Here is a 23,840-nt window from a genome sequence, read left to right as displayed (position 1 = left end):
AACAAAAAAAACTGCACTGTACTGTACTGGGGCTCCTGGTGGAGGAGTGGAACCTTGCCTTCGGTGCCGGTGTTCTGTCAGATCAGCATACCCGTATGCTGATCTGACAGCTGCCTCTATCGGGCTAGCATACGTAGTCAGAATAGCATTCCTACGTTACGACGATCCCGTAAATGATAATACACTGCAATTAGGCTAAATAAGATGCATATTAAAAACACTAGAGCTACCAAAGAAGCATATGTATAGTTAGTTTTAACACGAGCATGCTCTTCTGACGGCTGATTGTAACATCGGTAGCTATGTTGTTTTGATGGCTGAAATGGGCACCCACAGCACATTGTTGCCTTAGTTTACTAGTCAACAAAAAATAAGGCCAACTATAGAGCCACATTAAAACTTCAGAGGACAATATGCCAACGCGCTCCCACAAACGATTTGCATGAATTTCTGTATTTTTAGATGATTTAAGTCTTCGCGTCTCATTCCGTTGTGTTCATTTTGCTGACTGCTGCGTTCAGGTGTAGGCTATTATGTGCACAGGGTCGTCATACGAAAACATTTTTATATATCAAAACAAACTGTTGTCAATAAATCAAACAAAAACCAGATGCAGGCGCGGATGACAGCTTCCTCGCCAAACTGAGGCTGAATGCACATTATAATGACTTGCACACGAACTGCCCACTAGGTGACACAATTGTCATTTCTAATTAATGTAAAAGGCAACATTATAATCAAACAACAAAATACTGTATTGGCTCCAGCGATACCCATTATGTATGATAGTTGTCTACATGACAGAAAATTGTCTAGATTTAATTGAACAGATTTTGCAGGCTGTGAGAGAATTTGCCAGTTGGAACACCATTGCTTAATTTTGAAAGAAACATTTGAGAAGACTCGAAAAAAATGAGCTTTATTGTTGAATTCAAAATGAAAACCGATGCAGGAGGACTATGAAACATATTTTATGTACAAACTACAATACACGTTGCCAGTTTGCTAAAAGTACAAAAACATCAACCTACGTCTCAAAAGATTCCAAACTACGATAGCTGTAGCAAGTCAGCAATTTAAGTTGCATTTTTTTTTTTACACTTAAAAACGTTATTCTGCACATTCAGCATGTGTCCACCGCAGACAGAATTCACATTGCACCTTAAAATAAGAAGAAAAAACACACATTAGTGAAGCCCCAAAATTGTTTTTGAATAAGTGTAGTACAGTACAAGCATCTAACTGCCGCTGTGCCATAATAATAACGCACAGTGATCCACGATGCTAACTGCAGAACAAAACTTACTCTCTGAATAAAATACTTTCACTATATAAAATAATTACAAAACGAAGTAAAATGCAGTTCTAAATAATCAGTTATTGCATACTTTTACTTACTTGTCAGTCGAGGTATGCTGCTCCGACGAGTTCGACAGCGTGATGATGTAATTGCCTACTGCGCATGCGTAGCGCGTGCGCAGATGTGTGAGGTATGCTACTTCGACGGGTATGCTGGTTTGTCAGAACACCTGTTGGCGCGGGTTCACTCCTCCGCCTGGGAGACCCCATGTGGGTGGAGGAGTGGAACCGTCACTTGCCTTCGGTGCCGGTTGGCGTGGGTTCACTTCTCCGCCTGGGAGACCATGTGTGGCTTACATGATGTAAGCTTGTGTGACTGATATTATAAAAAAAAATAAAAAAATGCACCGTACTCTGAACCGAATGATTTCTACTTGGCCAATCAGAAACCGTCTCGCCATGCCGACCTATCATCGGCCTCGACTGTATGGCCAGGGGGCAGGGCCATGTTTGGTTCCGGAAGAGTGCTCGAAGCGAGGTGGTGTCGCTTGTGGTGGAGATGAGGAATCTTCTCGGTAGTTAGCTCGTTGCTGTCTTCTGCTAGGTGGAATGGTCTTGGCCATCGACATTCGTGGCTCGCTCGGCTTGTTTTGTTATTGAGGCGCCACCACGATGACCCGCTGACCACCGAGGATGGACATGAGCAAACAATGACGGGAGAGAAAAAGAAGAAGAAGCGGCTGAACCGCAGCATTCTTCTGGCCAAGAAAATTATCATAAAAGATGGTGGAAGTGTGAGTTAAATATTTATTTATTTCCGGAAATGGACGTCCCTTGCAAAAAAAAAAATAGTGTATTTTGTTGTTATTGTTTTTTTTGGTTTTTTTAATATCGTGTTTATAACCGCGTTTGTATGACATTTTTTTTTTTAGGAGGGGGTTAACGTTAACAGTTAGCCCGGCTCCGAGTGCCCATGGCTAGGCGGCTAATGGTTAGCTCGGGGGCCTAGCGATGTATGTTGGCTGTTGGTTTAACACGTCAACTATGCTACCGTCGGGGCTTTCCCCACTTTAAAATGAAACAAACCTTCCGCGCACGGTAGTCGTGTTTTTTTCCCCCTCGAGAAGCAAGCAACCCCCTACTCACTGGTTAATTTTTAGCTCGCCCAAATTTGCCCACCACTTATCCCACGATAAGCTAAGCTAGTTAGCTCAGCTGACGTCAAGTTCCGCGACACGTCGTGATCGACCTGTCTCTATCACTTGGATATTTTATGGAACTTCTAATATCCACTTGGATAGTTTATGGAACTTCTAACCTGCCAATTAAAAAACTATATATAATCGAAGCTACGCCATACTTATGTCATCACGGAGCTCACCGTCTTTAACCATTAGCATAATAAGCACATCGGCTGTCAAAACGCGTATGCTACTTTCAGCCCAAATTACCCACGTACGATAAAGTGCGTTAAACGTTGAAAGCAAGATCATTTCATACCAAACGTTCTTAACATATTTAAAGTGCAACATTTAAACAGTTTTTTCTTTCTTTCTAAAATAACTAAAACAAAATGCAAGAACAAGGTTGTGGAAAAAATCATTTTAAAATTCTTTAAAAGACCTTAATCATAGGTGTACGGGAAAATACGTGTTGAACCTGGATTTACACACTGACTTGACTTAAAAGGTAATGTTAGAGTAGTTGTTGCCAAATCGCAACCCACTTTTATAGAAGTTGTTCGGAACTAGCCTTGCTCGAGTGTTGTCAAGAGACTCGACAAATGTGATAGTTTAAACATAACCCAACCTAACTTTATTTTCAATGTTCCCTCACTACTACGCAAATTGGTTATTGCATCTCTTGCGGATTTTCATTTGTGACCATTTATAATCTGGTTTCCGGTTAAGGTAAACCATTTTAAGATTGAAAAGAAAAACTTGAAAGCAGTATTTTAGCCAATGTCATCTTTGTGCTGCCCGGGGTTGTAGGCATGCGCATCACCTTACTTTAACACTGTAAATATATAACTTTAACATTAACCACATCTGTAACAAAGTACTGCGCCTAAAACATTTAATAATGCCACCATAAATAACTAATATTCTTATTAAAAATGATGTAATTGTGCCCTTTATATTGGCGCCTAGCATACACAGGGGGCGCATAGATTTTTTTGTGAAGCTCTTTTTAGATGAGATGAGCAAGATTGAAGTCCCCAACGCCCGTTATGAGAGTGCCAGTATGACAGATGTCAATGAATTTAAATTATATCCATCCAACCATCCATTTTCTGAACCGTTTATCCCTCACAAGGGTCGCGGGGGGCGCTGGAGCCTATCCCGGCTGGCTTCAGGCAGTTGGCGGGGTACACCCTGAACTGTTTGCCTGCCAATCCAGGGTACACAGAGACGAACAACCATTCACAATCACACCTAGGGACAATTTAAAGTGTTCAATTAACCTGCCATGCATGTTTTTGGAATGTAAGAGGAAACCTTCGAACACAGAGAAAACCCACACAGGTATGGGGAGAACATGCAAACCCCACCCAGGAAGGCCAAAGGCCCTTACTCGATCTCACATCCTTTACACTGGGAGGTGGACGTGCTAACCGCCTGCAATTTTATTAATGATGAAATTGTAATATTGTGACCATGTGCATGGTAATGTGCTACGAATTGAGCGTAAACGTAAACGGGCAACTGTGGTCATCTAACAGCTGACAGTAGGGCTGCACGATATTGGAAAAACATGCGATATGCTTATGAACATAGCGATATTGATATTATTGCGATATTTAACATGTACCTAAAGAAATTACATTTTTATTACCTAATGAAAGAAACATTTTTCATGTGGCAAAATAAACAACCTTAATGTAATCTTAGTTAATTAAGTGTAATTATGTCTTGATAATTTTCAACTATTGAATGGCGATGCACATTTTAGTTAGCTAGTTAACTGGTTAAATTCATATAAAAAGCATAAAATTCCATATAAAACTTATTGCCTGCCTTTGCGATATGCATATTGCAAGGGCCAATATCGCGATATCGATATTTTTTTGATATATTGTGCAGCCCTAGCTGACAGTTCATCTGTTGGTTGATAACCCAGAAAATGAATGGTTAATTTCTTATGTACCATTTCGTCATCTATTACAGTTGTTCTTAAATGGGAATACGTGAAGGCACTCCAGGGGGTATGCAAGATTTTAAAATAAATTTTAAAAATCAGCATCCATGCAAAACTCCTTTAAAATTAATTATTAAGTCATGTAAATATTTCAGGAAAATCTAAGTTAATATAATGAATTTTATATTCAGTATTCAATTTAATTGTCGTAAAAATCCAGTCTCCTCAATCCTGAATGGTTCGACCCAAACTGTCATATGCCACCTAGGATCACCTGTCAATAATATAATTTGAACATGTTATTTAAAATTATGATTTCTTTTTCAGAATAGATCTTTACTCTGATCCCGAAGGACACTTTAATGGTGATATTTTTCTTGCTTAATTTTTCTTTATTTATAATTAAGTTAATTCTTCCCTTTTTTTTTTAAAGTATTTTTTAATCTTTTGATTTCCATTTTCCAAATAGTTTGAGAAACCACTGTACAAATAAAATTCCGAAGTTTAATAAATCAGACAATGATGGCACAGCACTCTTTTCCTCTTTTATTTCAACCAAAAATGTTTTTCACTGAATAGGGGGTACTTGGCTATTATGGCTAAATAAAAAAATATTTCACAAGGTGGTACATCAATGAAAAAAGGTTGAGAACCACGTCACAACATTTTAGCTCCGGCATTTAGTACTGAAACCCCTTGCGGCGGCAGAACAGCCTCATTCTCCACTCAACAAAGATGGTGTTGTTGATGCTGCCTGTGAAGGCACAAAACATGTGCCACTATAGTAGCCATAAAAAAAATTAAAAAAAATGTCACGGCCAGGTTTGCAGAGAACAGCCTTGATGGGTTTTACATGACCCTCAATGAACATTAATGTACAAAAAAAAAACTAAATGTACTCAAATTGAATTCGATAAATACAGTCACAAAATTTCATATCAATTTAATAGCTTATTGTTAGGAAAGTACAATATAAATGAAGATGAGTTGACTTGACTTGACTTGAAATTACAAGATCAGTGAAGTTGATATTATGCTGTTGCAAGTGTTGCTAGAAAGCTTTATGTGTTCACGTAGGCTGTTGGAAAAGCAAGCTGTCTGTTAACATGTTTGCTTACGTAATGTGTTGTTAAACACGCACAGGACAGATCAACAGGCTTGTAAACCCGACTGTTTTCCAATTTCCATACAGTCAAGTGGTTCCAACGGTATGTCTATATACTCAACACATTTGTAGGACAAAAACAATCTGAAGTAGTATTAACTACCAAGTGGATCTAAAACACATTTTCTGATTTTTGTACATTTAATTTGCAACAGTGGAGCTCTCACCGTTTGACAGCCTCGCACAGCCACTTGGAAAGCAGCCCTAAGCCAAATTATTTCATTGGCCGAGTTGTGCCACTTGGGAGGAGTTACAATGGACGCAATTAGTCTCATGCTTACTGCTTCTTCCTCCTCACATTTAGTGCTGCAATGGCCATGAAAGTTGTGCTACAGAAAATAAAAGTACTGTTAAATCACCTAAATGCTTCATAGGTTAAAATACTACAACCAAAAATCCTGTAAAACTTGGGCAAATTCGAATACTGCGAATCCCATTAAAATTGTGCATTTCAAAGTAGTACTATGGTAAATTTCATAAAGGTTGCAATGGTTAAATTTATACTGAAATAAAACCCATATGAGTTTTGCTTGAGTCTAAATCTCAAAAGTTGTTTGAATTAAATAAGACAGCAGAAATCCAAATGACATTGCGCAGGTAATAGACTATTGTAAATCCCCTAAAAGTTCCAGAGGTAAAAGTAGGAATACCGATAAGATGCAAGCGTTCAAATACGAATTCGAAATTTGAAGTAAATCCTGTAAAAGTCAGCCAGTTGAAGCGAGATAAATGTAAAATTGGATAAAGGTTGCGCAGGTTAAGTAAGACAACTGTAAATCTGCAAAAAACACACACACAAAAAATGCAATTACAGTAAGAACCCCATAAGTTATTTGTTGAAGTAAGACTATTGTAATTCCCATAAATTGTGCAAGACACAGTAAGACTACTGTAAATAATATAAACAATTATAATACAACAGAAATTTAAAGAGCCACCTAAAAGTTTTGTGGGTTAAAGTAAGATTACCATAAATCCTATAACAGTTGCTCAGGTTAAAATTACACCACAATAAATGTCGTAGAAGTCGTGCATGTTAAAATAAGTGTTTCGTAAAGCCCATAAAAATTACATAGTTTGAATTAAGAAATCCCATAAAAGTCACTCTGTTTACCATAAGACTATGTTAAATCCCTAAAAGGGATGCACAGGCAAAACTAAAAATTTTAATCCCATAAAAAGTTGTGGAGGTTAAAATAAGAGCAGCATAAATCCCATAAAAATTGTGTAGGTTAACATCAGACTTTGTGAATCCTATAAAACATGTGCATGCTATTTGCAAACTAACATATCCACTAAAAGTTGCAGTATTAAATCCCCCAGAAGTTGCTCAGATCATAATAAGACCATTGTAAATCCCACAAAAGTTTCACAGGGTATAAAATGTACTCAGTACTGTAAAAGTTTCGGGGCATAAAGTAAGATGAATGTAAAAGTTGCACACGTTATAAAAAGACGACTGTAAATGTGGTACAGGGTAGCTATTAGGGGTGTTAAAAAAAAAAAATCGATTCGGCGATATATCGCGATACTACATCGCGCGATTCTCGAATCGATTCAATAATCGGCAGAATCGATTTTTTTTTTTTTTTTTTTTTTTTTTTTTTTTTTTTTTTTTTAAGGATTCACACCTTGAGCATGGAAGAATGTTATATGAACGGCACATTAAGCCTTAATATTTTTATTTTAATGCTGTTCAAATGTGAAACAGATTGCAAACTGTTTGTGTACAGTGGCTCACGGTTATAAGCCTCAAGTTTTAGATAAATATATTCATACAAATCTTACAGTGTACATGTACAAATTTACTGATAGTATTTTCTAAATTTGAATGGAAAAAAATCGCAACAATCGACTTATAAATTCGTATCGGGATTAATCGGTATCGAATCGTGACCATTCGTATCGGGATTAATCGGTATCGAATCGAATCGTGACCTGTGAATCGTGATACGAATCGAATCGTCAGGTACTAGGCAATTCACACCCCTAGTAGCTATGGTAAAAAAAAAAAATACCGCTGCAAGAAGTCCCACAAAGTCCATAGAGGTTGCATAGCTAGTAAATGTAAAAGTTTGGTCAAAATTTTATGATAGTAAATTTGTGTTTGCTCAGGACAACTTTTGTAATGGGACTTGTGGTGTGCGTACAGCTGAAAGGATGTGGCTCTGTTCCAGTGGGGCCCTCGCATCCAATAATGCTCATTGTCCCGGCTGTCGAAGCCTCCATTATCACCCCGCACACTGGTGAATAGCAAAGCAGCCTATTATTATTTCATGTGGATGCTGCAACATCCATGGACAGGAGGCTGTCACGCATTGTGTGCGTGGATGGGGGCGTTATTGTCACATTGGCGACATGCACACAAGCCTGTTGAAGGGCTGCCAGTGTCTTAAGTATGTTTTGTGAAGCCATTTTGTTTATAAAGGGTCAAACTGTCTCCATAAACTGTACAGGGAAGCTTTTATGTACATTTTCACATTCAAATCCTAAGTACAGACCAAATTCAATTCCACTATATTCAGTCAAGTCATGTTTGTTTCTTGCTTCATCACATCTGGTTCCCGCTGGCTTCTTTTGGTGATAAGTCTTTCGGTTCAAATCCAAAAATGCCGTTCTGGGCCACTTTTGGTGGCGGAAAAATGTTTGGTGACTTCGTGGACTGGTCAGGCAAACGTCTGATGATAGGTAGTATCCTGATTACTGACACGGCTGTGCACTGTTAATGTCCAGTCCTGAAAAGTAAAATATTTTAGATATACATTTTATTTAACATTTTATTAAATGTATGGTTAATTCATTATGATTTAATGAAATGAAAAAGGGGCACAGATATTTTATTTTTTATTAAAACAAAAAGTCTTACATGTCTTACATTTTTCCCACCGTAAAGTTGGCTAAAATGCATATATTCATATGCATTTATTTCTATTCGTTTATCTCATTAAACAATTTACTTATGTAATTATTGTAAATCATAAAAAAAATAAAGCTCACGATTTTGATTATTATGGATTTTATTAAATATATGGCTAATTAATGATCATTTAACAAAATAGAAAATATGATTACAGTAGGGGTGTTAAAAAAAAATCGATTCGGCGATATATCGCGATACTACATCGCGCGATTCTCGAATCGATTCAATAATCGGCAAAATCGATTTTTTTTTTTTTTTTTTTTTTTTTTTTTTTTTTTTTTTTTAGGATTCACACCTTAAGCATGGAAGAATGTTATATGAACGGAACATTAAGCCTTAATATTTTATTTCAATGCTGTTCAAACATGAAACAAATTACAACCTCTATAAGACTGAAATTTCAGATAAATAAATAATACATTTTCATATAAATCTTACACTCTACAAGCTTACTGATTAGTATTTTCTAAATTTTAATGAAAAAAAATCGCAACAATCGACTTATAAATTCGTATCGGGATTAATCGGTATCGAATCGAATCGTGACCTGTGAATCGTGATACGAATCGAATCGTCAGGTACTAGGCAATTCACACCCCTAGATTACAGTATTTAAACAATTTTATTTGATTAATTTAGATTTTTCCCTATAAAGTTGGTTTGTTAAAATGTATTGTACTTCATTTTTATATTATATTTATTTGTCAATCCATAATTTATTGATTTATTATAAATCCAAAAATAAAAATTAGTAGTAAAATTATTTTACATAATCATTTTAAAATGTGTATTGAACCATTGCCAACACATACATGTACAATACATTATTTTATTTTATTGAAAAATACAATTTAAAAAAGCATGAATTTTCTTTTCATTAAAATAAACATAGGTATTTTAAATACACTGTATGCGTTTTAACAAAAAATAAAAAACTAAGAATGACTTGGCACGTCCTGTCCGATTTAAAGATCAAAGTCCAATTTGAAATATGACCAAAAGAAGTGAAAGTTACTAAACTTGTACTACATTTCCTGTCTTTGCGTGCAGCCTCAGGGAATTGGCGAGCCCAGCGTCTACCACGCCGTGGTGGTCATCTTCCTGGAGTTTTTCGCCTGGGGTCTGCTCACTACACCCATGCTCACGGTAAGACGTTACTGGAAATGGAAATATGGAAAAGGAAATCATGCCAACATATTGTATTGTATTTGTATCAAGCAGGTGGTTTTTAAAATGGCTTTACAAAAATGACGTGTATCTTTTGCTTACCAATTGACTGCAAGATTTGGGTGTAAACTAACGAATTACAAGCGCATGATAGCCAAATTCAAGTTATCGATGCTAGCTAGTTTAATATGGCCTAGCACCAGTGCGTAGAAAGTATTGTAACACCCTCACAAGTGTTAAAGGATAGACATAGCCGCAGATGCACTTTCAATCGCTTTATTGAACAAATGGCAGCACAATCAACACATAATAAGCACACTCATTCGCTGATGCCCACGTTCACGCTAAACATAAAGCCGCCACCTGATGCCAAACCTAGAATTGTTGTCGTGACTTGGAACATGGGTGTTTAAAAATAGCACCTGCGATAATAAACCACATGCTGCTTCCCCGTGTCTCTGGATAAAAACGTGATTATCGGATATTTGAAAGACCCCATGAAAGTGACTGTTTGCTTCTCATCATCACAAACAATTGTTGACAGTTACTTGTAGCCTATTCTTTGCCAGGTATAAGAGAAGTCTGCAATGGAGAGAATGCAGTCAAACAAGATCTTCTGATGAGCATACAAACATACAAGTGTTACTTTGAGTTTATTCCGCGTAAGAAGATTGGAAATTGTACAGAGCAAACACGTAATGCAGAACGCCGGGTCTTCGGAATAACACGGCCGCTCCTGTCACACTCATGCCAAACTTGAGCCGCCTTGTGATTATAAACGCACAATTATTGACTCACTGTTACTCAGTAGCATCCTGCTCAGATCAGGACAGGTTGTCCATTGTTCCGTCGGTCCATTCATTCCACAAGCTGTAAGTTTTATTGAAGGTTTTTTTTTGTTTTTTGTTTTGTACATTACATGGCGGCTGTTTGTTTGTGATCATTGCTCCTCCCTTGGGGTTTTGTGAGCCAATCAGAGGGCTGGTGAGGTCAAGTGGGACAATTTTGCATCATTAGCCTCCTCTCCATGTGAGTCCCAAGGCCAAGGAGGGATTCTTTTAGCTTCCACTATTTCCAAGAACACAAACACATCCTGTTGCTCACTCAAACTTGTTTTCATTTGTACTTATTTGATTTAGTATTTATTTTTATTTATGCTATTGGTATTTATTTCAGTAGTTTTTACTGAAATAAATACCAATAGCACTACCTTCTCCACTTCCGCATACAGAGGGCGGGAAATTCAAACCTAAATCCAGGCAATTAGAAGATGTTTGAGTCATAAATGGTCAAATATAAAGGCTATTGTTAAAGATACTTTTGGACAAATCTCTATATTGAGCAGGTTTAATGTAATTAATGGCAAAAACCAGAGTTGATATAACATTTACTTTTACTTAATTTCTTTAAATGTATTTTTTTATTTTTTATTTTTATTGTTATATAGTGAAGTTTCATCTTTGGTTTTAGTGTTTAAAACTCGATTTTTTAAATTATTTTTTCTTTAGCTTATATTTTAATTATTTTTAATTGCATTTATTAACGCATTAAGCAGTAGTTGTCGTACTCTTGTTACTTTTATTTAATATTTATTCATATTACCGGTATATTTCTTTGTTTTAACGTGTTGTCAATATTTTCATGTGTTCTTTTTTATTTTGTAATTTGCATTTTTTGATTAAAATACATGATATCAAATAAACTTTTATTTCTCGTTTTGTTTTTGTTCTTACTGTATTGTCGTCTCTTTCAATGCCTTCAACTCATTCCACATCCACATGCCACAGGCCTCGAGTTTGGCTCGTGTGCCCTAAACCAGACAATAATGCGTCAGCGATGAAGCAAGCTATGCGCACACGTAACTTCACGTAACACGTTTGGACTCTGAACTGTGCCACCATCGATTTGAACTCCACTTTCCCCTCCACCTTTCCTCTTTGCTTCCTTCTTATGTATCATTATTGTATTTGTGTTGCACTACAATCTCCAGTTCTTTATATTGTCTTAACTGTGTATTGTTTTGTAGGTATTACACCAGACATTCCCCCACCATACATTCCTGATGAATGGCCTCATCCATGGTGTCAAGGTAGGAAACGTGCACAAAATAGCTCATGTTTGTGTAGATTTCTCAAGACGAGAGATAAATATGATGAAAATTTCATCTCACCATTATAGCGATCGAGCACAACGATCAGTATTATCACCATTTTGCTAAAAGGAATTTGCTAAAGTGGTCCAAGTCAAGCATTAGGGACACTTGTTCAGTCTAAAATACAAAAATATTAAAAAAAATAAAAATAAAAAAATAAAAAATATTACAACAAAACAAAACAGAATTTCAAGCTAAATTAATACGTGCCAATATCTTTTGTAATATTTATTTTTCAATATCTAGTTTAATTTTTTTTTCTTTTTTTTTTTTGTACGGCTCACATCTGTTTTTAGTTGACAGTTGAGTTTTAGCCCTGTTTTTACCAAGAATTTGTGAGTTATTAAAAAAAATGTATATCAAAATATTAATTCAAAATTACATATGTATTACTGTTACTGTGTGAAAATGCACAAACACGAGACAAAATTAATAGCAAAAGTATTTGCCAAACATTTTGGCAAATAACATAAATATTAGGCAAAAGTGTCAAAACATAATTGGCAAAAAATATTCGTTTGAACAATACAAGCTTATTAGTTTAAAACCCACAAATATTAGCAACAAAGGAGAAAAAAATATATTAAAAAATACACAAATGTAAGAAAAATATACTTATTAAAAATTATCAAAAATGTTAAAAATATAAAAATATATGATAAATAGTAGTTGAAGATTGCAAACATGTTAATATCCACCACATAAATATTAAATAGATGGTAGATATGTTATTCATCTCAAATTAAGAGAAATTTAAAAAATATTTTGAAAAAACTCAAGCACATTAAACAATGTAATTTTTAATTGTCATGTTGCACATTTTTAATAATATAAAATATACAAAAATATTGCAAAAAATAAAATTTCACGTCCTCTGTCATCTCGCCATTACTGCATCTTCCCTCTTCCACAGGGCCTGCTGTCATTTCTCAGCGCTCCGCTCATCGGGGCCTTGTCGGACGTTTGGGGCCGCAAGTCCTTCCTGCTGCTCACGGTCTTCTTCACGTGCGCGCCCATCCCACTGATGAAGATCAGCCCGTGGTGAGTGAGTGAATGAATGAATGAATGAATGAAGATGTCGGGTAACGGCCAATCTCGAACTGACCCAGCTTTGCCCTCCTCCTCCACTTCCAGGTGGTACTTTGCCGTCATCTCCATGTCAGGGGTCTTCGCAGTCACCTTCTCTGTCATCTTTGCGTACGTGGCCGACATCACGCAGGAGCACGAGAGGAGCACGGCGTACGGCTTGGTGAGAACATTCAAGGAGATTACGACATTATGCAAAGATAATACTCACTGTCAGAATGTAATTCATTTTACTGTATGTTTATCATTGTGTGTTGTACTGTAATTCTTGTTTAAATATTGCAAATTATAAGGGCCTGTCAAGTTCTACAACATGTAAAACGTTTGCATAAAATCCAAAATACTGTGGCAATTGTTTTCATATTTCCAGAGGTTAAAGTGGACATGAGTAGAGATGTGCATGATAATTTTGGTGACGAGTTAAAGCATTTTTGTGTGAGTAAGTGATGTTTAGCTTTTGTACATGTACAACAGTGCTCCTAAGTTGACATACCTGTACCCCAGGGGTATATAATATAAACTTATGAGCACAACTGTACGCTCCAGACCACTATAAGTGCAAATTTGTCTTGAAACCAAGGACTAAACAAACAGGTTTCCACCACCACAACAAAGACTTTGACTGTCAAACAGCTCCCTCCACCAAATGACTGTTTTTTTGTTTTGTTTTGTTTTTTGACACACCCTCTTCCGCCTCAGGTGTCGGCCACGTTTGCGGCCAGCCTTGTCACCAGCCCAGCTATCGGCGCCTACCTGTCAGTGGCCTACGGCGACACCCTGGTGGTGATACTGGCCACGGCCATCGCGCTGCTCGACATCTGCTTCATCCTGGTGGCCGTACCCGAGTCGCTTCCCGAGAAGATGAGGCCGGCGTCTTGGGGCGCGCCCATCTCTTGGGAACAGGCCGATCCCTTTGCGGTGAGTCAGCCCCACCGGCTATGCCTGGAATTTTCAACACGCCAAAAAAATTGACATGCATGTTTTTAAAATGGATATATGACACCTTTGGGACGGCTAGACGTGTAATTTAACAAGGTGAAACATTGACGATGACGTCACCATGAATTGGGCAAGGAACCAGATTAAATCAGAGGATTAGAATGGCTGCCACACACCTTAAATTGCACACACACCCTTGATATATGATATATATAGTATTAAGGCCAACAAAAAAATAAATGTATTTTTGTACATGGGCCAATTATTTCTTAACAAACTTGAATAAAGCTTGTTGGTTATAAAAATACTAACAATAAAAGTTTTGTCAACATTGTATGGTAGAGGTGTTCCTCTCTCCAATGAAAGACAATTCATGACATGTCTTGATACATGGGGTGCGATATGATTCAAAAACTACATTTTCAAGCGTAACGGTTAAATAATAACCCAAAAATTAACAAATGTACGTCATCTTGGAACAATCAACTTATTTAAAAGAAAGTAACAATAAAAATTGTAAACTTAAAGTACACTTTTTTTTTTCTTTTTTTTTCTTTCTTTTTTTTTTTAAGAATTTTTTAATGTAAACTTGCTTAAACCAGTTTTATTTAAAAATAGTTTTGGGAGAAAAATAGGACCAGTACATGTAACATAGCCAATTTAATTGATGGAAAGAAATAAGAATTATCAAACAAGTGTTAAATGGCCCTGTTTATTTTTAAAAAAATATTAACAAAAAAATATATCAAATATTACATTGGCCTATTTCTTTCTTTCTTTCAAAATGTAAGAACAAAAATGTCAAATGTTACATTGGCAGATTTTAATTTAAATATATATTTTTAGATGAGAAAGTGTGACTTTTGACCTGCAGTGTGGCTTTTTTTTTTTTTTTTTAAACAAACCGATGTAAAAAAAATAAAAAATACCGTTACACAGGTCTTTTTTTTTTTTTATTTTTTTTTTTATTTTTTTTTTTATTTTTTTTTTTATCACCTATGAGAGCAGTTGCTGAATTATTTTTGAGGGTAAGAGTCTGAAATGTTGGTAGGTGATAAAGTGCTAGCTGGTAAGCCAACAGTAGGCATGCATGATTCGGCGCTGTCCTGATTGTTGACGTTATCGCCTTGCAGTCTCTGCGCAAAGTGGGCCAAGACTCAACGGTGCTGCTCATCTGCATCACCGTGTTTCTCTCCTACCTCCCCGAGGCGGGCCAGTACTCAAGCTTCTTCCTCTATCTCAGACAGGTAACGGGCCGATGACACCCTGTTGACATAGTGGCTTTTTTTTTTTTTTTTTTTTTTTAATAATAATTGTTTGACGTCACACTCTTGGCGTCATGGAACCGCTATTTCCTAAAATGCATTTAAGCCACAGCTGCCCATTTTGTTGACTGGAGGTTCCAATGTGCTCCTCCTTGTCACGTAGTTTATTTAAATAGTGTCAGATAAACTGGTCGATCCAATCAAAGACGCTCACGTGCACACACATGCCAGCAACTCCTCATGATTTTCTTTTGTCGTTTATTAAGTACCTTGTGTGTCCTCTTAATGTGACAAATGGTAATGTTTGTGGCCTAACTGTACAAAAAGGCATCGTAGAAGCTACTGATGATGACGACGATGATGATGATGATGATGATGATGATGATGAATTTAACCAAGAACCTTGACACAATGCCTTCAAACTTGTTTTATCCAAACACTCATCAGGTCATCCGCTTCTCGTCGGAGACGGTGGCTGCCTTCATTGCCGTAGTGGGGATCCTCTCCATATTAGCTCAGGTGCTGCCATAATCTGTGTTGTTGTTAAATGTGAGTTAAGTCAGAGGTGTGCTCATGCCTTCCCTGTATGTGTGTGTGGCATCTAGACTGTAGTGCTGGGCATCCTGATGCGCTCCATCGGGAACAAAAATACCATCCTGCTGGGCCTGGGATTCCAAATTCTCCAGCTGGCCTGGTATGGCTTCGGCTCACAGCCCTGGTGAGTAAACGTCAGCAGCACACCCTGTTTTTTTTTTTTCTGGTTTTCAAAGCTATTAGTGGGGTTAGGAACCAAGACCTGGTGCAAATAATGGCAAACAGCACACCACCAAACAAAAATGGAGGAGAAGCTGCAGTAAAACAGGACATAATCTTTTTGTCAGAGAGTGAAGCAGGACAAGAGACTAGTTTAGTGCTGTCACTATCAAACTTAGAGCTAGAGAAGACTAATTTAGAATGTTCAAATTGGTATGGTTGCTAGTGCTGTCACTATCTAAAATTAATCTATCAATTATTCAATCAATTAATCGACTAATCAGATTCATTTTAATTTTGCATTAAAGTATATTATAAAAGCATTTTATCTCTGATTACACTTTGTTAACCAGTGATTGGTGGATATTTCGTACTTTGTATTTGTATAGTGAATAAAACGGGGTGGGGGGGGATTAATGTTGTACTGTTATTAGTTTGGTCTTTGTTTTCCAAAGTAAAAACGGATGTTTGCAAAGTCTTATTTTGTTTAAACACAGAAGATAGTCAGTCTTCTTTCATGAAGGACTACAGAAATATGCGAACAATTACTATTGAGATGCTGAAATCGGGGGATCTGGACCATTTAAAATAAAAAAAAATGGCTCCAAACAATTACTTGATTATTAAAATACTTGCCGATTAATTTGATAATCAATTACTTGTCGATTACTTTTGACTGCTCTAGACTAGTTGCATAGTAGGTATGGTTTAACCAAATGTGAGCGTACATTTAAGTCTGGGGTTGAGATGATACTTTCCGACCAAGGCATCTTTGTACTGTACTTATTCATGACTGTCTCTTCAGAGTAGTAGAGCCCGATTACTGAGTGCTGTAGAGCTTGCTGACCTGTTTTAGCTCTTAGCATGCTGAAGCACCTGACAGAACTCACTGGTTTTGTGGCAATTCCAAATTTGAAATGCAGTTGTATGGTGTGGGGATGTCGCATTGGGTCGCAGCTGGCCACCGCCAAGCCATATAAATATAGTTTCGCCGTACACCTTTTGAATAACAACATATAACCATATTTATAATGTCGTCATATGTAGCCTTGAATGAAATAGCGAAGCACTTATCTAAAAGTGTCCATTCCCCAATTAGTTAAAAGCTGTATAAAATACACTTAAGACAAATAAATGTTCACTCAATCAAAGTTCCCAGTTGGTTAAAATGTTTTCCATTTGATTGCATTGATCTTTTCACAGGTGTGTTGTTCATACACAGATGTGAAAGCGATAACTGCTGATCCCGTTGGGTTGCCAACCAAAACAGCAGGACTTAGATGTCTCTCAGCTGTAGTTTTTCAGCATTGTTCCTGTACTGATGTAAAACTATTAACTATTGTAAAAGCATTCTTTCACTATCTAATTTGGCCATTAACAAAAACAGCAGCACTTAGGCAAGGCAAGGCAAGTTTATTTGTATAGCACATTTCATACACAAAGCAACTCAATGTGCTTTACACAAGGAAAGGCAACATATAAGCATCAACAAACAATGGTTAACATTAAGAGGAAGAAAAATAAAAACAGGTTACAAAATTTACTAAAAAAAAACAGAAAAACTTAACAAAAAGTCTCTTAGTTTAATTAAAGTGTGGAGTTATAATTAAAGCATGAGAGAATCTGGCGTCATGTGGCAATGAAACCTTTTTTATTCCACCACCAGGGGGAGGCATTGTCTAAATTAGCAGATGCAGTTCTTTCATAACCTCTAGCCAGGGCATTTTTCTACTCGAGGGCATTTCAGGTTCTCATTGTGAATTTATGTTTATAGGTGGTGTTTTTTGGGGGGGGGGTTTCCAAATGGGCTCTGGAAGTAACAATAGCTGTATGAATGGACATAGTTGTGATTGTCCTGGGAGTTTCCAATAAAGTCTCTAGTTAGTTGATGACGTGGTCTAATCCTCCTGTGCTTCAGGATGATGTGGGCCGCTGGTGCCGTCGCAGCAATGTCCAGCATCACATTCCCGGCCATCAGCGCCATTGTGTCCCGGAATGCCGACCCGGACCAACAAGGTAAGCGAGCTCTCTTTTTGTCTGTAAGTCATTATTCGCAACGACGCAGAGAGTGTTGACCCACCGTCCTTCTGTTTCCCTTTTTTGACCCGCAGGCGTGGTCCAGGGCATGATCACGGGGATCCGGGGCCTGTGCAACGGTCTGGGCCCTGCACTCTACGGCTTCGTCTTCTACCTTTTCCACGTGGAGCTGACAGACACTGACGCCTCGGAAAAAGGCGGCAAGCCCAATATGGCCAACCCCACGGATGAGGTGAGCACTAGCAGGAAAGACAAATAAAATAACACGCTTTTGAAGGACCCAGTGAAATGGCCGAAACACGGCTTTGTCTTTTGGGATCTCTGCCCATATGCAAAAAAATGAGAATTTAAATGCCCTGCAATTTAGTGACTTCAAGCTGTTTTGTATACCTGGTGGTTAACCAAGCAAACTCTCTTATGGCACAAGTTTGAATTTTCAAAATAACCCAAAAATTAATTGCCTGATTGAGCCATTTTCAGCCTGAACAATTAATACCTTTAAAAACACATTTTGCCACTTGCCGACTGACGATGACATCACCTGTGCTGAGGAAGCAGTTAACGACCAATCATGGCTCACCTGATTTCTGGGTTTGGTCAGCAAACTGAGCCATGATTGGTAGTTACCTACTTCGTCAGCACATGTGATGTCCTCTTCAGTCAACAGCAAGTGGAAGAAAATCATTTTTAAAGGTATTAATTGACCATGAAAAACACTGAAGTTATCAAATTAATTCTGGACAAAAACTTTCTACAGCTGAAAATTGTTAAATGAGTCAAGTATCCCTTTAAAATTTCAAACTGAAGTGGCAGACATTTTTTACTTTTTTTCTGGATTTACTCCTTTACCAAAATGGTGCTAAAGGCTGAATTTTCAGAACTCACTGATGTATGCTACCAAACAAATTATCACAAAAAAAACTACCCTAAAATTCCTGCTATAGATGAAAATGGCAAACTTGTTGGTCTCCTCTTATTGTACCATAATATACATGCCTACTAAATATTATTTTGCTGAGTGAAACTACCAAAAAAAAATATATATATATATATATATATATATATATATATATATATATATATATATATATATATATATATATATATATATATAGGGGTGTTAAAAAAATCGATTCGGCGATATATCGCGATACTACATCGCGCGATTCTCGAATCGATTCAATAATAGGCAAGATCGTTTTTTTTTTTTGTTTTTTTTTTTTTAGGATTCACACCTTAAGCATGGAAGAATGTTATATGAACGGAACATTAAGCCTTAATATTTTATTTTAATGCTGTTTAAACATGAAACAGATTACAACCTCTATAAGACTGAAATTTCAGATAAATAAATAATACATTTTCATATAAATCTTACACTCTACAAGCTTACTGATTAGTATTTTCTAAATTTGAATAAAAAAAAATCGCAACAATCGACTTATAAATTCGTATCGGGATTAATCGGTATCGAATCGAATCGTGACCTGTGAATCGTGATACGAATCGAATCGTCAGGTACGAGGCAATTCACACCCCTAATATATATATATATATATATATATATATATATATATATATATAAATATTCATAATGTCTGCTTCTAATCTAAAATGACTTTCTGTGTGTTTTTGGGCATTGGCTCTTAAGAATTTTTTTTTTTGCGGGTCTACTCATAAAGGACACGCCTACCAAAGTTGAAGTTGTGAAGTGAAACTGGCTTTTGGGGATGCATTTTCTCAATGTTCCTAAATATATATAACCTACAAAATGGCCGCATCTAATCAAAATGGCTTACTTCCTGTGTCTTCTCTGCCATGGGTTCTTGAGAACTTTATGGTTGGGCTACTTACAATAGATACGCCAGCCAAACATTGTCAATTGTATGAATGAATAGCTTGCTAGTGAGCTCCAAGGCACCACACCGCCACCTAGCACATAGGAGGTGTACATGCAATCATCCATCCACCCAGTGGCTCACCTTCCTCTCTTCCTATGGTGTCCTCCCTCGAACCTTCCTTCCAGAGCGCCATCATTCCGGGCCCTCCCTTCCTATTCGGCGCCTGCTCGGTGCTGCTCTCCCTGCTGGTGGCGCTGTTTATCCCCGAGCACACGGGGCCCGGCGCCCGCCCCGGCGCCTACAAGAAGCACAGCAACGGGGCTCAAAGCCACTCGCACAGCCCGCAGGGCAGCGGGGCCGAGGGGAAAGAACCTCTGCTGGACGACAGCAGCGTATAACCTCGGACCACTTTTTGAACTCGTGTGTGAGCGTGTATGCGTGCGTGCGTGCGAGTGTGTGAGCGGCGCTGGGGTTTCAATCTGTTACTAACTCGTCACATGCTGCCAGTCAGGAGGGAATACCTAGCGGGGACCCGGAAAGCAGACCACTGTAGAGACCACTCGGATCAGCTCAAAGCTCTCGTCTTTGTCGTCTTCGTCTTCACTGTTTAGTAGGGTTGCAAACGTTTCTGGTTAACTGCCTTGGGAATTAAGATGGGCAATTTTGGAAAATCTAATTTTTAATTTTAATAATAATGACTACGATTTATTTGATTTTGTAGAACAATCAAGTGAATAACAAAATAAAACCCAACGTTAAGTTAAATATTCCTCACCCTGCACCAAATCCATTTAGAAATCAAATTAAATACACCCCTGCTTGTCTTAATCATAATTATTATACTGAAATATGTTTTCCTCAATTATATTTGTTTCCTAATAAGAACCAACCATCAAGTTTGTAAATTTCAACATTAATTCCCATGAATTTTTTGAAAATTCCAGAATTTTGCAACCCTACTCTTGCTGTTTGTTCTCTTTCTATACACAGACACTGTACACTTGGTTGTTTTCCCCACTTTTTAATTTAACAAATGTTGCCTTCAAGTGACTTAAGATAAATATCTAGAATAAGTACAGATATATATGGATATTACGTAACCTGAATGACGACCGTGGTCTGACAAGGCGCTGTAATCTGATTTATTGCTCCCATTGGAGCCCCAAAAAACCTGGGTCATTTACTTTTTGCCTTGTCTACGACCCCGCCCCACCCGCCTCCACTTCTTCACGTGTTTTTTGTTTTGTTTGTTTTTTTGCATCACTTCGCGCTTCCTCCCCACTGTCTATTCCACACAGTTCCTGACATGTTTTCTCCCAATACCTACATGGAGTCTGAAATTTTGTCCTATTTTATACCTGGCCTTTTTACCCCACTTCCTGTTTGTTTAACCCCCTTTCCTGTTGTTTTATCTGCCTCTTCTGTTCTTCTTCCTCACTTCCTACCTTGTATTTCCATTTCCCCGCTACTTCCCAGTCCCACCCTCCGTTTCAATTTTCAACATCTCCATCACAGGTTTTATTTTCAACATCTCAAGATTCAAAACAAAAATAAATGCATGATGTGTTGCCATAACATGGACATATGAGTACTGTCTGTCCAAACTCCAAAAATGGACCGCCGACCTGCTTTGGGGTTGGGAATCCTCGTTCTGAAGAATTCCGGTTAGGCGTGATCCCACTCGATGCGTTCAAATGTTGATTTGACACGATCAACAGTTGCTTCCTAAGCTAACAGATCTTATCTTTTACAGCTGCATTTCCTCTTCACCGCCACTAACCTCTTATTGTGTTTGTGTCATTGTAAACCTTTCAAGTGCATTTCAAGTCACTCGCCAACCATGTTTAAAATTTGTGCCAATGTTTTGTTTTGCTTTTCTGTTGTTTTTTTGCTTCCGGTTTAAACATAATGTTTTTTATATATATAAATATGTATATCCTTTTAAAACATCTTGTTTTTTAGGAATGGTATAAAAATGGGACGTCCATCTCCTTTCACGTGACAAGCATTTCACTTTGGTTAGTGACATTTTTGTTTTAAAATGCACTTATTGTCATGGAACGTTTCAAAACAAACTGTGCAGCAGGGTTGGACAACCTGCAATGCGCGGGCCATATTACGGCCCCCAGCCAGTGTTTGATGCAGCCCACCATTTTTTTTTTTTTTTTTTATGTTATATCTAAGAAGGGCATGTTATACGCCAATATATATATTTTTTTAATTTATCATACTGGACCAAAATGTACATTTGGCGATACACAGTGTAAACTGTTCTGTCTAAGCAGACTGTAAAAAATGATGTAAAATTAAGCCTCCATCCACCTGTGTGTTTTTTTGGGGGGGTTTTCCTGGTGGTTCCGGTTGCACATTTGAACGTAGTACATCAAAACAGGAAGTTGAAACCACCCGCCCTCCCCTCTATTTCTCTGTGTGCCTAAAATTAGCCAAGAAAACGAGTAATGGCGACATTTAAGTCAAGGTGGTTACAATGTAAATATGGGAAACTAATGAAGCTATTTATTAAAGGTTTATTGTACAATTCAAGTGCTTTGATTGATTTGTTTTTGTGCATGGTCAAATGAATCATGCATTTGCAGAACACACTTTTGTTTTTCATCTTTCTAAAAAATGATTGTCATCCCTTTTCTAAAAACAAACAAACAATGAAAACAAATTAGCTGGCAGCCAATTGTTTTAGGCAATTTAAAATTATAATGGATTTAAACAAATATTTACATATGAACAGAAATAGAATATGCACAATGGATGTAAATTGTATGTAAAATATTACCTTAAAAATCAGATTAATTATAAGTCCTAATGAAGAAGAATTCAATGTGCAACCTCTAAAATACAAAAGGAACGTTTTAGTAGTTAAAAATACATGCAAGCATATGCAATTTCAAATGCATACTGTATACATTTGAATTTTTGTTTTTGAATAAATAAAACCCAAGTATTTTTATTTATGTATATGTATGAATCACATTATCTGAACCGTCCCGGGACGTATCTTCTCTCTCTCTCTCTCTCTCTCTCTCTCTCTCTCTCTCTCTCTCTCTCTCTCTCTCTCTCTCTCTATATATATATATATATATATATATATATATATATATATAAAACACAAAATGTCAGAAAAATATATTTTCCCCTACACATTTTTTTGTGTATGGTATTTTTAAATCTAAAATTAAAAAATACTTATTTTTTTTAATAAAGTAGTACAGTATTTGTTTTTACTTGGCCTACATAAATACTTGTTTTTGTATTCATTTTTTTAATTATTAAATTGAAACCTGTCAAATATTTTTTTCTTCACCTAAATAGATCAAATATGTAAGAAAATAATTATATGCTTGCCTTATGGGCTGCTTGCACAAATCCACTACTTCCTGAACTCAACACCACTCCTTCATTTCCTGTCTTTCATGAGTGGACAATCTGATTAATTCAGGTGTGCCTGACCTCAGTAACTACAACATTAGCCAGACACACCTGGACTAATCAGTTTGTCCACTCATAAAAGACAGGAAACAAAGGTGTGGTATTCAGTTCAGGAAGTAGTCGAGCTGTGCAAAGAGATCATTGACGCGTGTGGGCACATGAGGTAGTGCCCAACCAGATCCAGCAGGTGGTGCTGTCCCTGTGCCTCAAGTCGTCTTGGAAACAACAAAAGCAAACAACTGATTTATTTATTTTTTGTTTGCCTAAAATCTGCCTAGCATAAAGTGACGACGTGAACACCTATCCGATGCGGTGCTTTTAAGTAAAGTAAACAGTAATGCTGTGTGTTGCTGTAACGTGCTGATGCGAGCAAAGTGTGTGAGAGGAGCAGCAGCTGGTGGAAGGTGTTAACCTGCGAGATAATCCGCGTAATATTCATAATAAGACCTTTAGCGTGAAGCCACGGCCGCGTTTCAACCCATCACCTTGCCATTTAAGACAAATACATTTTCTTGTTCTTGTCACTAGGCAGAAACAGGGCCTCTCAAATATGCGCCTTCTCCAAATTAACAGCCCATATTCCTCTCAAATGGGCAAATAGACACCTCTCATTTATACAGAATTTAGTCAAATA

At 37.2% G+C, this 23,840-nt stretch overlaps 1 protein-coding gene and 1 long non-coding RNA gene across 2 annotated transcripts; one reads left to right on the top strand and one right to left on the bottom strand.

Moving 5' to 3' along the window:
* Nucleotides 1-903: 903 nt before the first annotated feature.
* Nucleotides 904-2,057, bottom strand: LOC144020026 (uncharacterized). Its single transcript, XR_013283795.1, has 2 exons — nucleotides 1,399-2,057; nucleotides 904-1,161 (listed from the first exon to the last, which is right to left on the bottom strand). It is a non-coding gene; the product is annotated as an uncharacterized LOC144020026 (long non-coding RNA).
* On the top strand, nucleotides 1,790-22,306 carry slc71a1-2 (solute carrier family 71 member 1-2). Its single transcript, XM_077523092.1, has 12 exons — nucleotides 1,790-2,093; nucleotides 9,573-9,668; nucleotides 11,716-11,778; nucleotides 12,755-12,882; nucleotides 12,976-13,090; nucleotides 13,627-13,845; nucleotides 15,000-15,113; nucleotides 15,579-15,650; nucleotides 15,737-15,849; nucleotides 17,803-17,900; nucleotides 17,996-18,153; nucleotides 19,948-22,306. Exons 1-12 carry the CDS (start codon nucleotides 2,010-2,012, stop codon nucleotides 20,158-20,160), a joined length of 1,473 nt encoding a protein of 490 aa, XP_077379218.1. The 5' UTR covers nucleotides 1,790-2,009; the 3' UTR covers nucleotides 20,161-22,306.
* The last annotated feature ends 1,534 nt before the right edge of the window (nucleotides 22,307-23,840 follow it).

This window comes from Festucalex cinctus, chromosome 1 (genome assembly GCF_051991245.1).
Source record: "Festucalex cinctus isolate MCC-2025b chromosome 1, RoL_Fcin_1.0, whole genome shotgun sequence".
Lineage (NCBI taxonomy): Eukaryota > Metazoa > Chordata > Actinopteri > Syngnathiformes > Syngnathidae > Festucalex > Festucalex cinctus.
This window is presented reverse-complemented; position numbering and strand designations above follow the sequence as displayed.